This window comes from Pristis pectinata, chromosome 29 (genome assembly GCF_009764475.1).
Source record: "Pristis pectinata isolate sPriPec2 chromosome 29, sPriPec2.1.pri, whole genome shotgun sequence".
Taxonomy (NCBI): Eukaryota; Metazoa; Chordata; class Chondrichthyes; order Rhinopristiformes; family Pristidae; genus Pristis; species Pristis pectinata.
Genome location: NC_067433.1, coordinates 20,248,247 through 20,264,468, shown reverse-complemented (window position 1 = coordinate 20,264,468; position 16,222 = coordinate 20,248,247). Strand labels below are relative to the sequence as shown.

General features: G+C 42.7%; 1 protein-coding gene across 2 annotated transcripts in view; it reads right to left on the bottom strand.

The window, feature by feature from the left end:
* Window positions 1–16,222, bottom strand: part of LOC127584413 (cytosolic purine 5'-nucleotidase-like) — a 171,960-nt gene that overhangs the window by 80,223 nt on the left and 75,515 nt on the right. For both annotated transcript variants that reach the window (XM_052041205.1, XM_052041204.1), the window contains exon 3: window positions 7,208–7,390. In XM_052041205.1, the coding sequence (XP_051897165.1) occupies window positions 7,208–7,341 (134 nt within the window). In that variant the 5' untranslated portion in view covers window positions 7,342–7,390. The remainder of the gene's footprint in view (window positions 1–7,207; window positions 7,391–16,222) is intronic.

Below are 16,222 nucleotides of genomic sequence, written 5' to 3'. Positions count from 1 at the left end.
TGAGGTTCCCACATTGACCCCATCAGCCACCTCAGCACCCATAAGATCAGACTGGAAATAAATCATCCTTGATCTCAAGGGACTGCCTAAATAGAAGAAAAAGTAGAAGTACTTTCAAAAGATATCTAATGACATATTGCATAATAGATGTTCACAAAATTGAAGGTAGTGGGTTAAAGGGAACAGTTGCAGCATGGATATAAAGCTTTCCAAAGCACAGAAAATTAAGTGTTTGTGAATGATTCTCTTTTGAACTGGAATGCAACTTATTACTGTGTAACTCTGGATTTAGTAGCAGGGGCACAGGGGCTTTCAAAAGACATTAATAACTTGGATTTCACCCTAATTTTGAATGCAAAAATGATCCAAAGCATGGAAGTGTGGTAAACAATGAAGACATTGACACAGTAGTGGATCAGGAAACACATGTGGGGTGAAAATTAATGCAGGAAGGTAAGGGATAATCCGTCTTGGTAGGGAAAATGAGGAGAGCTAATGTATGGCGATGGTTTCATCTTACTGAGCTTGCAAAAACAGAGAGATCTGGGGTGTTGTGCACAAATCCTTGAGGGTTATTGGTTAAGTTAACAAAGCAGTTAACAAAGTCAACAAGCAGATAGGATTTGGATTGCACTGTCTGATAGGCTGGTCGATGTAGGCCCAATAGTATCCTTTAAAAGGGAATTGGACAAAAACTTTAAGGGAAAAAAATTGCAGGATTATAGGGAAAGGATGAGGGATCGGGCTAACTGGGTTCTTCTTTGAAAGAGCCAGAGCTGAAGGTATATGCTGTACTATTGGATAATTCGATGATAGGGATAACATTCAACATCTTACCAGGTTATGACTTGATTCCAGTTGCCAAAGTAGTTTGGCAAATTATGATCAGTAATTTATTTTTGCCTGACCACATTTCACAATTCAAGTCTGCGATGAAAAATGATAATCTCTGAGCATTTAATAAAGTACCTTTGAATCTGAGTAATGGAAACAGGCAATGATAACTTTATCTCTCTACTGTGGACATTAACCTACATACAAGGCTGCAACATGCTTACTGATCTTTATCATGTTTAGAAATTTAAGGAATGTCCTCTGTAGATCCAAGTACTCAGCAATTTGAGGTTCTAGCACTTTGGACATGGTACTGAATTACTTACACAGTGCAATCCTGGTAATCCTAATGTTGCAGGAAATTAAAGCTCTTCTCACAATAATGAGAGCAGGTTTGTATCATAGAATGGATAGGACACTGAAGGAAGCCTTTCAGACCATTGGTTCCGTGCACAAGTAATCCAGCCGGTACCGTACCCCACCCTCTCCTCATAGTCCTACAATTTGTTTCCTCTCAGATATCCAGCTCCCTTTAAATGCCACAATTGAATCTGCCTCCACTTCTCCACCTCCCCATAACTATTTGTTGTGTAAAAAAGGTTTTTTTTACCTTATGTTAGTTTTTGTTCTTTTGCCAATCACCTTCCTTCAATATCCACTATAGACCCTCCCCAAGTTACAAACGCCAAACTTATACGTAGTCCGTACATACGAATGAGCATCTGGGAGACTGGTGGGATGGATTTGCTGACTGTTGTGGGCTGCAGACATCCTCTACCATCTGCAAACTTGTTTTGTGGCTGCATTTCTGACTTGCGAACTGTTTGGGTTATGAACAGTTCACAGGAACAGAACCCTGCTGTAACTTGAGGACCAGTGGTTCTTAACCATATTTCATATATTTCATCTTTCTTAACGACATAGGGGAAGACTATTCAGCCCATATAGTTAGGCCGAATATAGATTCTCAGAGAATCCCATCGGTCCCATTTCCCCACTTCCTTCTCCCTCAAATGTCTATCGACTCCCCCCGATTTTCCTACCACCCACCTAAATACTGGAAGTAATTCACATACAAACTTCACACAGACAGCACCTGAGGCCGGGATCAAACACTGGTTGCTGGAACTATGGGGCAGCTACGTTAACTGCTGCGTCACAGTGCCACCCTCCACCTGTAGGAACAGCCTTCTCCACCTCATCCATCTGATTCAGTCATGATTGTAAATACTTCCATCAGGTCCTCTTGCAACCTCCTCCATTCTAAGGCATCCAGCTTCTCCCGTCTATCCAGCTAACTGAGGTCTCTCATCCCCGGACCTGTTTCAGTAAAGTTTGGTGCCCTGAACTCGATAAATAGTCCAACTGTGGCCAAACTATTATTTTATGAAGGATCTTCAAGTCTTCCTTGCTTGTTTCTTCTCTGGTCTTCTAATTGCTCATTGGCATTGGGAGTTGCTTTCCACTGGACATTCTTTCCAAGCCCAGATGCCAAATGCTAAATTGGAAGCCCTGTTTCATAAGGAAAACACCACAGTTACTTGCCTATGCTACTCTGACAGCATCTCCCAAACCTATGACCTTTACCATCAAGAGAGAGAAGGGCTTCAGGTACATGGGAACACCACCAGCTGCAGGTTCCTCTCTAAGTCACAGTTTGTTCGTCACAGTATAGAACAGAGAACAACATAGAACAGTACAGCACAGGAACAGGGCCTTCATACCTGTACTGATCATGATGCCAGTCTAACTAATCCCATCTGCCTGCACATGGTCCGTATCCCTCAATTCCCTGCCTGTTCATGTGTCTGTCTAAATGCCTCTTAAACATTGCTATAGCATCTGCTTCTACCATCTCCCCTAGCAGCATGTTTTAGGCACTTACCACTCTCTGTGTAAAAAAACTTGCCTCCTTCCACCTTCTCACCTTAAAACCATGTAGAATTTGACATTTCCACCCTGGGAAAAAGACTGAACATCTACCCTCTCCACTCTGACTACCTACATAGAAAAGACATTATTGCTCCAAAGAAGATGCGGAACAGTTTAACCAGGAAATTGCCTGGGATGGAATGTTTCAGTTATGGGGAGGGAGTGGATTCATTTTCCCTGGAGCAGAGAGGGATGAGGGGGGTCCCAATAGAAATGGACAAGACTATGTGGCGCCTAGATAAGGCAGACAGTGGTAAACTTTTCCCCATAGGTTTAAGGTAAGGAGTAAGAGGTTCACAGGGGATAGTTGGGTGGATGTGATCTGAAACACACTGCCTGAGAGGGTGGTGGAGGCAGAGAGTCTCACAACATTTAAGAAGTATCTAAATGAGCACTAGAATCGCTAATGCATAGAAGGCTATGCATCAAGTGCTGGTAAATGAGATTAGTATGAATGGGTACCTGATGGACAGGGAGGGATAAGGGCCTGTTTCTGTGGCTCAAAGGTGCCTCACCACCTCTTCCAGACATGGGCAATAAGTGCTGGGATTGTCAGGTGATGCTGAAAAAAATCAACTAAAAAAAATCAAAGCATCAGAGAAAAATAGTTGCAGAAAATGTAAGGGAAGGATGAACAAATTAAACCCCGAAGCTTACTGTATGTCTTTTTGTTGAACCATAATACATACTGATTGTACAGCAGAATATCCACATTACAACATCACACAACACCAAATATAGAACCATAGATGAAAATGTAACCTCAACTTGCCCATATGTTCAACAATCTGAAAAAATCGCCACAGTACCCCACGGCCAAAATTCATGCAAAAAGCTCTTGGAGGCTACAGCAGGATCACAAAGATTAGCTTATTACTTAAGTGGGTAGCACAGGGGCACAGCAGTTAGCACCACCAACTCCTAGCTCCAGTGCTGTCTGTGCACAGTTTGCACATTGCCCCTGTAAATCCATGAGCTTCTCCAATTTTCTGGTTTCCTCCCACACCTCACAGACGTGGCAGTTGGTAGGTCAATTAACTTACCTCTAGTGTAAGTAGGTGGCAATAGAATCAGGGGGAGTTGGTAGGCACAAGGGAGAGAATAGGTTACAGGGAAATAAGTGGGGAAATGGGACTGATGGGATGTTCTGAGAGTCGGCATGGATTTGAAATGCTCTATAAACTCTGTTACACAGAAAAACACAGAACAGTACAGCACAGTAGGACAGTACCGACTTCAGCCCATGATGTCTGTGCCGACCATGGCACCAACTTAAATTAATTCCACCTGCCTGTACATGGTCTGTTCCCTCCATTCCCCTCCTGTTCATCTGTCTGTCTAAACGAATATTAAATGTTACTATCCTATCTGTCTCCACCACCTGGTACTGTGTTCCAGGCACCTACCACTCTCTGTGTTGAAAATTTGCCATAACACCTTTGAACTTTCCTCTCACCTTAAAGCTATGCCCTCTAGTATTTGACATTTCCATCCTGGGACAAAGACTGACTACATACCCTATCTAGGCCACTCATAATTTTATAAACTTCTCTCAGCCTCCAACACTCCAGAGAAATCAATTCAATTTTGTCTAATCTCTCCTTATATTTGGTGCTGGAGACACAAGAGACTGAAGATGCTGAAGCAAAAAACCAGCTGCTGGAGTAACTTTGTGGACGAGCAGCATCCGGGGGGGGGGGGAGGGATAGCTGATGTTTCAGGTCAAGACCCTGCATCAGGACTGAGAGTGTAGAAGGAAGACAGCCAGTATAAAGAGGTGAGAAAGAGGGTTGGAGGCGATAGGTGGAATCAGGTGAGGTGGGGAACGATGGGCAGACGGAGTCAGGTGGGGGAGTGGGGCAGTTTTGCAAAGAGGCTGGTGACTGATAGGTGGAACCAGTTAAGGGAAGGATGATAGGCAGATGGAACAAGATGGGAGAAGGAACAGGAAAGGGAGACCAGGGGAGAAGAAACCCAGCTGGATAAGTGTGTGGGGGATGGGCAGATGCCTCCACAGATGCCACTTGATCCACTGTTCCTCCAGCATTTTGCATATTTGGTGCTGATGGAACAGTGAGCAAGTAAACTGCCAGAAAGTCACTGATAGCAGTCATGCTGCCGGCAGTAGATTCCCATAAATCCAACCTAAAGTGGGTATGCTGATAGCAAATAATCAGTTGTGGTCAGACCCTGGGTTACAGTCCTGATAACACTGATAGGGATACAAAACCCTAGAGGACAACCTGATAACCCACGGCATCAGGGAGTTGACCATTCGGACCACATAGTCAAACCTCCAATCAGAGCAATTTCAGCTTAACAAAGTTTGCACCCCTCCCACCCTAGTTCAAAGATCATGGGTTCAAATCCAACCGCAGAGGTTTGTGAACAAAATTTAGGCCAACATTCCAGTGTACTTGTTGTATCAGAGCTGCTATCTTCAAATGAGCATTATTTTGAGCTAGAACATGGGAGAACTTCCCTGTGTCCTGGACTATATTTATTCCCTCAATCAGCATCATTGAAACAGATTATCTGGTCGCTATCACTGTGCTGTTTGTGCAAATTTTCTGTTGGCAAATTGGCTGTGATGCTCTCTACACTGCAAAGGGAATATACTTCAAAAGTATCACTGTAAAATACTTTAGGATGCCCAAAGAATAGGTAAATAGGTGTGCCTTTGTGTTTTGTAATTTTGCACTAGGAAACTAAAGTAAGACCTGTAAACATGAAAGGACTCTATACAAAATTGAAACAAGCTCAAAAAAGGTGGCGATCACGTTAAGCACTCTACAGGTGACCCCTGTGTTATCAAGGGTGGGGGAGCTGCATTCTTAGAAAACGGTCTGCATTATGATTTTCCGTAATGTGAAGCTGTGTCATCACTGCGTGCATCAAGAAACGTGAATGGAAATAAATGAATTTTGTGTCTATTTATTTACTTTTTCCACATAAATTCTCTGAAAGTGAATTTTATTCCAGATCTCAAATTTTTGGGTACTGATTTGTGAATTCTGTAAAGGTGAATTTCTGTTACCTGAACACCTGTAATGCAGGGGTCACCTGTACCTGAAACAGTAACAGAAAACTACAAGGAAACTTTCCTGAAGTGTTTCCACTGGGATCCATTCTTGGAGCATCATCTTGGACTTCATTTATTTGTCTGGCATCAACTGAGGCCATTCAGCCATCAAGTACAAGCTGGCTCTCTGTAGAGCAATGCATTCAGTCCCATTCACTCACTCTGTTCCCCAAGCCCTGTGTTCTCTCAAGTGCCTATCTAATTTCCTTTTGATTGTTTCCATTTCATAGTAGGCTGTGACTTCCAGGTCTATATTAGTCACTGGTCACAAGGAAAATACATTTTCCTCACATTCTTCCTGCATTTCTCGCAAAACTTTAAACATGTTTGCCTCCCAGTTATAATATCAGCAGCTACTGGAGACAGGTATTCTCTGTCAACCTTATCTAATCCCACGAGTCGTGTATACCTCTACCAATGCCCCTTCAATACCCTCTGCTGCAAGGAGAACAAACTCAGCTTCTCCAGCCTAATCTTGCAGCTAACCTCATTAGGAGGATAGGATGAACTGATTCAGAAGTGTGGAGCAAGGTGTTAACTTTTCTTGTTCAGGCCACTGTGATGCCATTTTCTCTTTCCTCTCTTTCCTGTGGATTCTGCATCTGATGGTTCATTTCAAAGATGACTATGTTTTTTTAAGTTGTTTGCATTTACTTCAGAGATTAATGGTCAGGTGTTCTAATTTTGTATTTTAAGATTATTTCATTTTCTATCACTTCAATTTTTTTTGAATGTGACTACCACTTTGCACATGACTATGCCTACACATTTAAATTCTGCTTCACTAACTTCTCTCAGCCAGGGAATCTGGTGCAGCGTATTTTGTGTGGTATCGGGTGCTCATGGCACCCAGAATCAAAGTGTACATCATAAGTAGGAAAGTCATACCTTGCTGAATATCTGTGCCAAGTAATGTCTTAACCCCCAGGCAAAACAACTCTGCACATTGTAAACTAAATCAAACCCACTTTATACAGTGTAGCAGTAATAACTATTACTTTCTTTGAATACAAAGTCTTGTAACATCATAGCTTTGAATAAACAAACAAAATACAATGCAGGTGATAAATAAGTGAGCAAACTGTAACTGTATCTGCAGTGCTGTAAAGACTGAGAGCACTATTACATTGCTCAGTGTGCATATTGAAATTCAACATGGAGTTTGCAGGTTTTATTATTAAGAGACCTTACATGGAAAACAATTACTCTTGGTCTAAAATTCTTGGAGAATTTCTTAAGAGTTTTTTTTTCCCAAAGAACCCCTATTGCATGTACATTTAAACTTTTAACAAAAGCATCCGAAACTACTGCCCCAGTTGATTTAAACTGCATTCTTTGAACTACATTGAGTGTCTTTACCTGTGGTGATAGTCTCGTTTCAACAGCCGATAATCAATATGATGGCAGTCCCCTGCGCTCCGGAAGCTGAAATGGTTTTCATGAGGAGAGGGCTGATTGCCATGATCTGAGTATTCATCTGTTACACTTCCCATGCTTATCACTTGCTTTCAAACTTGTTTGGTGCAAGTTTCTGGTATAATGCTGCGAAGAGAATTGGAGAATCAATCTTTATCCTACGACGGTTCCAAGAGAAATTGGTCAATTCAGTTCTAGCTTTTCACTCTTGATACATTAACAGTCGAGCTCAGCAGAGAGGCTCCAGTTTATCAGAAGAGCTGTGAGCTTCATCTGACAGGGAGCTCAGCACGTTTCAGCAGCTGCTGCAGTAGATCGAACAATCCCTTGCCGACCTCCTGATGACTGTGTGACAAAATAAATGTCCCAGTACTACCTCCACTCTGCAAATCTTTCTCAAATCTGGATAAAAGCTTGCACAATGTCACAAAGATTTCCCATGGACTGGAGGACAAACAATTCCTAAACTGAGTTATTTTAATTTTGCTCTGCTCCTCCATCTTGTCCAAAACCCATTTTACATGTCACAACTTGCTATCATAAATACTTAATCCAGTTTTTAATTTAGCACAGCATAGGAAAACAAGAGGACAGAAATTGCTACATAAATAATAGTATAGCTAATGTTAAAGAAAGCAAATTTAAATTCAAATTTTCATCTATCCATCTCTGTCAATATAATTTTCTTTTTTTTTTATTTCTCTTCCTCCACTGATTCTTCATTCAATTTGCCTTTTTCATTTACCCTCCTTTTGCTGTGTTTATTTCCTTCTCCTTAAATCTCATCAGTTACCCCATTCACTCAGATCCCAAGTGATATGTGCTGTGCAATAATCAACTTGCACTTTGAGAGTAAGAATACACAGAAGTGAAGAATGCACTCACAAGACTAAATGTTACTCCACGGTCGGCATGGATGAGGTGGGCCACAGGGGCCCATTTGTGCTGTACGTTTCCATAATTCTAAGATACAACCACCAATTTACTTTGTCTGGATCCCTTCATTCCACAAAAACAATTTTAAATGCCTAGTGGACACCAAGGTTTCACCAGTGGAAACAGCGTTTCATAATCTGAAAGTAAATCCCTTCTAAAGAAATTTAATCAATTGGTATTTGTTGGATTATAATTCTGATCAGCTGCTTGTATGACTAGAGGATTAAAGTATTAGGCCCACCTCAAAGGATTTGGGTTTATTTCTGAAACTAACAACCAGAAGTGACCAAGGAATGTGTTACTCTTCAGGGGGCTCAGTGATGGGATAATAAACCAAGGTTACCCCAGACTTTCCTGGTGAATGTGAAATATTCCACTTCTCATAAGGTGTAAAATCCCGTGTTTGTTGGAAGATGTTCCTGCAAACAAAGCACTGCATTTCACTGACAAAGTCAGACATTCATAGACTGAGCTGTTCACAGATTCGATTATAGCATTTAGAAACGATCTGAATAAGTGTCTTGCAGGCCTATGGCGTAAAAGGCAGGGGAACAGGGCTACATAGATTGCTCTCACATGGAATTAGTACAGATCCAATGGATCGAATGGCCTCCTTCCATCCTGAAACTGTTCTGTGAATTCGTGGACGTGTACCAATAAATGTGACCTGCATGACTTATAGTCAGAGAGTTACACAGCATGGAAACAGGACCTTCGGCCCAATGTCCATGCCACCCGATAGCCTTCCTGAGCTAGTCCCACATGCCTGTGTTTTGCTCATATCCCTCTAAACCTTTCCTATCCATGTACCTGCCCAAATGGCTTTTAAATATTTAATTGTACCCAGCTTTACCACTTCCTCTAGCAGCTCGTTCCATATACCCACCACCCTCTGAGTGAAAAACTTGTCTCCCAGATCCTCTTTAAATCTCCCCCCCCCCCCACCTTAAACCTGTGCCCTCTAGTTTTAGACTCCCCTACCCCTGGGAAAAAGACTGTGACCATCCACTGTATCTATGGCCCTTATGGTTTTATGAGTCTCTATAAGGTCACCCCTCAGCCTCCTTTGCTTCAGGGAAAACAGTCCCAGCCTGTCCAGTCTCTCTTCATAACTCTAGCCCTCCAGTCCTGGTAACATCCTTGTGAATCTTTCCTGCACCATCTTTAGCTGGGCAACCAGAACTGCTCATAATATTTCAGGTGTGCTTGCACCAACGTCTTGTACAGCTGTAACACGGCGTCCCAACTTTTGTACTCAATGCCCCATCTAATGAAGGCAAGCAAGCCATGTGCCTCATTCACCGCTTTGTCTACCTGTGTTGCCACTTTCAGGGAACTATGTACTTGTACCGTTAGGTCTCTCTACAACACTCCCCAGGGTCCCGTCATTTACTGTGCAAGTCCTGCCCTGGTTTAACTTCCCAAAATGCAGCATTTCATATTTGTCTGAGTTAAATTCCACCTGCCATTCCTCTGCCCACTTTCCCAGTTGATCTAGATCCTGTTGTAACCTTAGACAACCTCCTCTACTGTCCACCACGCCACTAATTTTGGTGTCATTCAAAAACTTATTAATCATGCCAACTACATTCCCATCCAAATCAATAACATATGAACAACGGGGGACCCAGCACCAATCCCTGTGGCACACCACAGGTCACAGGCCTCCAATCTAAAAAACAACCCAATCCAGATGGAGGGTCTCAACCCAAAATGTTGACTGTCCAATTCCTTCAATTGATGCTGCCTGACCCGTTAAATTCCTCCATCCAGCATCGTGTATATTGCTCCAGATTCCAGCATCTGCAGTCTTTTGTGCCTTCACTACCACCCTCTGCCTCCTACCACCAAGACAATTTTGTATCCAATTGGCTAGCTCATCCTGAATCCCATATGATCTCACCTTCTGGACCAGGTTGTGGACTTCAGTGCTAAAAAATAGGATTAGGTTGGGTACCTCTTTTTTGACCAGCATGAACACGACAGGCTTAATGGCCTCCTCCTGCATTGTAAATTTTCTATGATTATGTAGCCAAACGCAATGCATTGCTGAAAGGAAAACTCAGAGACGTGGAGGCCGAACTGGAACACACTTTACTGTAACAAGCAAAATGCGCGCGCGCGCAGAAGTACCTGAAAGCCTCTCCGGCGGACGTGACATAAGGTTCCTGCTGGAAGGCCCGCCCCCCAGTTAGTCTACAACGCACTCCCGTGCCTCCGCCCGCAGCCGCCGATGGCGGTTCGAGTCCCATGAGTATGGGCCGCTACAATTCTAATTTTTCACAGTCCTTTGTTCATTCCCATGGGTGCTAAATTCTGGGATGAATCTACAGAACAGGTACCCTAGTTTGAGTCTATTTAAGGGAAGTGGGAGAAACAAAAAACCACCAAATCCCATCCCCAGGAAGCGTTGGATCTCACAACTCTCATATGCTGTGCCAGTACTTTTAAACATGGTTTGATCTGCAGTTCAACTAAGCAGGCTTTGGACAAACTAAACAAAAAGCCCCTAGGCAAAAGTGGGATTGTGCGCATTTAAATTTAAAATATAGCCAAATCTGCTTATAAATGAAGCAAAGTTTCCAGTGCTTTATAAGGCACTTTGTCAATATTTAACACACAGCTTTAGATTTGCTACAAAGGCCACTTGCAATGCATAAAGTTGTTCAAACTGTGTCGTTGATGAGTGGTTTTGCAATTCACAAACCATTCAGAGATTTGGTGATGCAACGGTGAGGAGACAATAAGTAAGAGAGTGTCTGGCCAGCAGTACTCACTCATCTCTGGTTATCACACAGACCAGTCCATGGGTTCTGGTGGAGTGGCCAACCCTCTTCATCAGACATTGACTGACTTGTATACAGTTACTGACATGGCCCGCCAGCCCATATCCAACTCTTTCATAGAGTTACCCCACAAAATGTGATGGTTCACGCAAATAAACGTTAAATATAGATAACACTTGAAAGGGTAGATGAAAACGTACAGTGACTGTATTTTCATCTCCCACCCAGTCTCCAACTCTTTAGGTTCCATACAGGCTGTCCCTGGTTAATGAACCGGTTCCATTTTTACATACGTTCATAAATTGATTTTGTCCATAAGTCGGAAAATACACTAAAATCACTCGATATGGTAACGATACCTCCACAGTATTGTGATGTGTGGCATCGATGCACATAAAGCTGATAACTAAGAACAATTACTAAAAGAGGAGCGAGAGAGAGAGGAATCTAGTGCTGCCATTTGTAAGAACGAACGTACATATAATTAAACTAATTTAATATTATGGGAGGTCGCTCATAGAGTATGTAGGTGTGTCCATAAGCTGGGCATTCGTAACCCAGGGACAGCCTGTATGACATAGGAGGAGGCCATTCGGCCCATCAAGTCTGTGCCAGTTCCAACATCAGAGATCACTTTGCAATGTATCTGAGTAAGAACCCCTATCACAACCAGAAACAAGAACCCTGAACCCTGAGTGGCCTAGAAATTAAAGGGAGCTACTGCTTTATAATTCTTGCTAAACAACTTAAAGTATTAACCAGTCCATGGACTTTGAAGCTAGTTTATGTTTATTAACTTCCCTCCAGTATAAAACTGCAAACACTTGACAGATTTTGGTGAATACCTGTTAGAAAGGAGCAAGTGGATGGCCATAGTTCCTGCTTGCTGATGAAAGATTCACTGGTGAGCTTCCTGGTAAGCCATCAGCTGGAACTGCTTTGCAATTATACTGGTGAATGCAGCCAGGTGGAAGAGATCTGAATGCATTTTTATTTCAATTATTTTTTGGGACCTGGGCATCATTGGTAAGGCCAGCATTTATTTCCCACCCCTAAATGCTTTTGAGCAGGTGAGTGCATTTTGCAGAATTCCTTGACTGATCTAAAAGGTGACATCAGCCGAATGTAACCTTCTAACAGAACCTCAGGGATACTCTCACCAGTTTTCCCCTCCCAATCGGTGAAGATCAGCTAATGTGGTTTTGAGGCAGAATCTAACCTTGGGCCATGATGCAGTATTCACTGCCTTAAAACAGCAAAGGGGTCTCCACTCTTATTCTTGGTCTGTTTCATGGCATACTTGGTCCAATAATAGTCAAGCTTTTCACCAATATAATTTAGACACCGGTTTAATACAATATCCCTAATTTTCTGTACACAATTAGTGTACAGAAAATTATTGGGCTTCCCTCCAATTAGGAGTTCCATAGTGTCTTGCTGGCATCATTTGATGTTATGCATGGTCGTGCAGTCCTATCTGATCCAAGAGCTTATATTTCAGTCATTCTGTGGGCCAGCAAGCAGGGAATAAATAGAAGCACAAAGGCGACAAGCCTATCACATGGAATTCCAGATTTGTAGTATCAGCCGAAAAATGCCTCAGTGACTCCGACTTTTCCTTCACATCATCAGGCACAAACTGCCCAACATTTCCTAAGAACAAACAGGTGCTGGGATAACTTCCATTCCACTGCTGAACCAGTCTGATAGATGTCTATGATTGGAATACTTACTAGTGACTAAATTAGCCTGATGACATCTACCCAGTCAGGCACTTGAGGATTTGTTTTGCTATCAACTGCTGTGCTACTTTCCACAATTCTCTAAACTCAGCTAGTTGCTGCATATTCCTCCCAATTCTAGGAATGCTTCAACCATGTGATCAGAGCTAAAAGGTTAATCTCTTCTGGGAGAACGTCTGATAGCAGAAACATTCGTATTCTTTATTTATGAGTCAGTTCTCTTCAAATCTCATTTTACCTGAAATCTCTGCTCCTCTGAAATAAACAATGTCAAAGCTTTTGCTTGCTCCACTCCTTCCACAAGGAAGAAAACAGAAATTTCAGTTGAAAGTGTTTACATCTTCAAAGCGCTATCAGACATGATAAAATTCTGTAGTGTTATCAAATGTGGAGTCCAGGAGCAATACAGAGTTAGCTTGTAAATTCTTTTTTTGTTTTTCATAATTCAACATAAATCCTTTTTTCATGATTTGGCATTTATTATCCACCCCTAACTGCCCCTAAACTGAGGAGACACTTCAGAGACAACCACATTGGTGGGTCTGGAGTCACAGACACACCAAAATGGGCAAGGATGGCTGATTTCCTTCTGTGATCCAGATGGTTTTAATGACAATCATGGTTACCATTACTGAAGCCTGTAACTTTTTATTTAGGTATTTGAATTTAAGTTCCCCCTTGCTGGAATTTGAAAGTCTGTCCAGATCAATGGTCCAGAACTTTAATGGTTAGGCCATAACATTACCATATCTTTACAAATATAGCTGCAAAGTAGATAAAGAGCAACAACAATCTTTTTGGCTCAACAGCCCATGTCAGTTATTGCTCAACCTGAACCTCCCACCATTCATACTCTGACCTCTCCACTCTTCCCTTTCTCCCTCATGTTTATCTAATTCCCTTTATGTTCATCCCAGATACTTGGGCCAACAACCTCTGCATTCTGTTTGTCCTGAATCCCTATCAGGTATATTGTAGAAACCTTATCGTATGGCTCCTGTAACAGGCAAATACCAGTATTACAAAGAACAGAGATAGTTCTTCAGATCTCTCCAACCAACCCTTTTCTTCCCAACCACATACATCAAGTGCCTGCCAAAGGTTTTGGTCACCTTTAGGAGTGTGTCCTGTTGCTGGATATCCTGGGAGCCACCTCTGCAAAGGAAGACATTGACAATGAAATGCACTGTCATCTCTGATGCACCAGAACAGCCTTCAGCCATTTAAAGAAATAAGCCATCAAAGATCAAGACCTCAGACCTGGAACTAAGTTCATGGGCTACCAGGCAGCAGTGATTGCCATCTTCCTGTATGCTTTGGAGACATGGTGAACCTACAGCAGGGAGCTAAAATATTGGAGAAGTATTACCAATCAGTCTCCACAAAATCCTTTAAAATCCACAGTCTACCAGCATTTGAATAGACAAGAGTCTGATTAGAAGGAGACAGCATGGCTTTGTGCATGGGAAGTTGTGCTTGACGAACCTTTTAGAGTTTTTTGAAGGGTAGATGAGGGTAGGGCAGTGGTTGTTGTCTACTTGGGCTTTAGCTAGGCCTTCAACAAGGTCCCACATATAGGCTGGTCTGGAAGGTTCAGTCCCATGGAATCCAGGGAGAGCTAGTTAGGTGGATTGAAAATTGGTTCGGAGGTAGGAAGCAGAGGGTGGTGGTTGAAGGTTGCTTCTCGGAATGGAGACTAGTGGGACACTGAGGAGCAGATAAGTAGGCAGATCTTAGAAAGGTACAAAAATAACAGGGTTGTTGTTATGGCTGACTTCAACTTCCTTAATATTGATTGTCACCTCCTTAGTGTAAAATGTTTAGATGGGGCAGAATTTTTCAGTGTGTCCAGGAAAGATTCCTGACACAGTATATAGGCAGGCCGATGAGAGGTGAGGCCATGCTAGATCTAGTACTAGGCAATGAACCTGGTCAGGTGCAGACCTCTCGGTGAGCGAGCATTTCGGAAATAGTGACCACAACTCCCTGACCTTTAGCATAGCCATGGGCAAGGATAGGAGCACACGATATGGGAAAGTATTTAATTGGGGGAGGGCAAATTAAGATGGTATTAGGCAGGAACTTGGGAGTGTAAATTGGGAACAGATGTTCTCAGGGAAATGTGGAAGTTGTTTAGGGACCACTTGCATGGGGTTCTGGATAGATTTGTCCCACTGAGACAGGGGAATGATGGTAGATTGAAGGAACCATGACTGACAAGAGAGGTGGAACATTTAGTCAAGAGGAAAAAGGAAGCATACTTAAGGTTTAGGAAGCAAAAATCATACAAGGCTCTTCAGAGTTATAAGGTAGCCAGGAAGGAGCTTAAGAAGGGATTTAGGAGAGCTAGAAGGGGACACGAGAAGGCCTTGGCGAGTAGGATTAAGGAAAACCCCAAGGCATTCTACAAGTGTATGAAGAACAGGAGGATGACTAGGGTGAGGGTAGGACCGCTCAGGGATAAAGGGTGAACCATATGCCTGGAGGCAGAGCAGGTAGGGGAGATCCTTAATGAAAACTTTGCTTAAGTGTTCACCATGGAGAGGGACTTAAACAAATGTGAGGTCAGCGTAGAACAGGCTAATATGCCTATGGCACATGTTGTGGTTAAGAAAGAGGCAGTGTTGGAGCTTCTGAAAAACATTAGGATAGGTAAGTCCCTGGGACCAAATGGGATATACCCAAGGTTACTACGGGAAGTGAAGGAAGAGATTGCTGGGGCATTGATGATGATCTTTGCATCCTCCCTGCCCACAAGGGTGGTACCAGAGGATTGGAGGATGGCAAACGTTGTTCTGTTGCTCAAGAAAGGTAATAGGGATAATCCTGGGAACTATAGACTAGTGAGCCTTACATCAGTGGTGGGCAAACTATTGGAGAGGGGTCTTAGGGACAGGATTTATGAGCATTTGGAGAAGCATTGTCTTATTAGGGATAGTCAGCATGGCTTTGTGAGGTCATGCCTCATGAGCCTAATTGAGTTTTTCGAGGAGTTGACAAAACAAATTGATCAAGGTAGGGCAGTGGATGTGGTGTATATGGATTTTAGTAAGATGTTTGACAAGGTTCTCCATGGTAGGCTCATCCAAAAAGTCATGAGGCATGGGATCCATGGAAACTTGTCTGCTTGGAGTTGGAATTGGCTTGCCCACAGAAGGCAGAGAGTGGTAATAGATGGAAAGTATTCTGCCTGGAGGTCAGTGACTAGTGGTGTTCTATAGGGATCTGTTCTGGTTCCCCTACTCTTTGTGATTTTTATAAGTGACTTGGATGAATAAGTAGAAGGGTGAGTTAGTAATTGACATTAAGGTTGGTGTTGTGGATAGTGTAGAAGGTTGTTGTAGGTTACAATGGGATATAGACAGGATGCAGAGTTGGGCGGAGAAGTGGCAGATGGAGTTCAATCCAGAAAAGTGGGAAGTGATACATTTTGGAAGATCAAAATTGAAGGCAGAGTACAAGATTAATGGCAGGATTCTTAGCAGTGTGGAGGT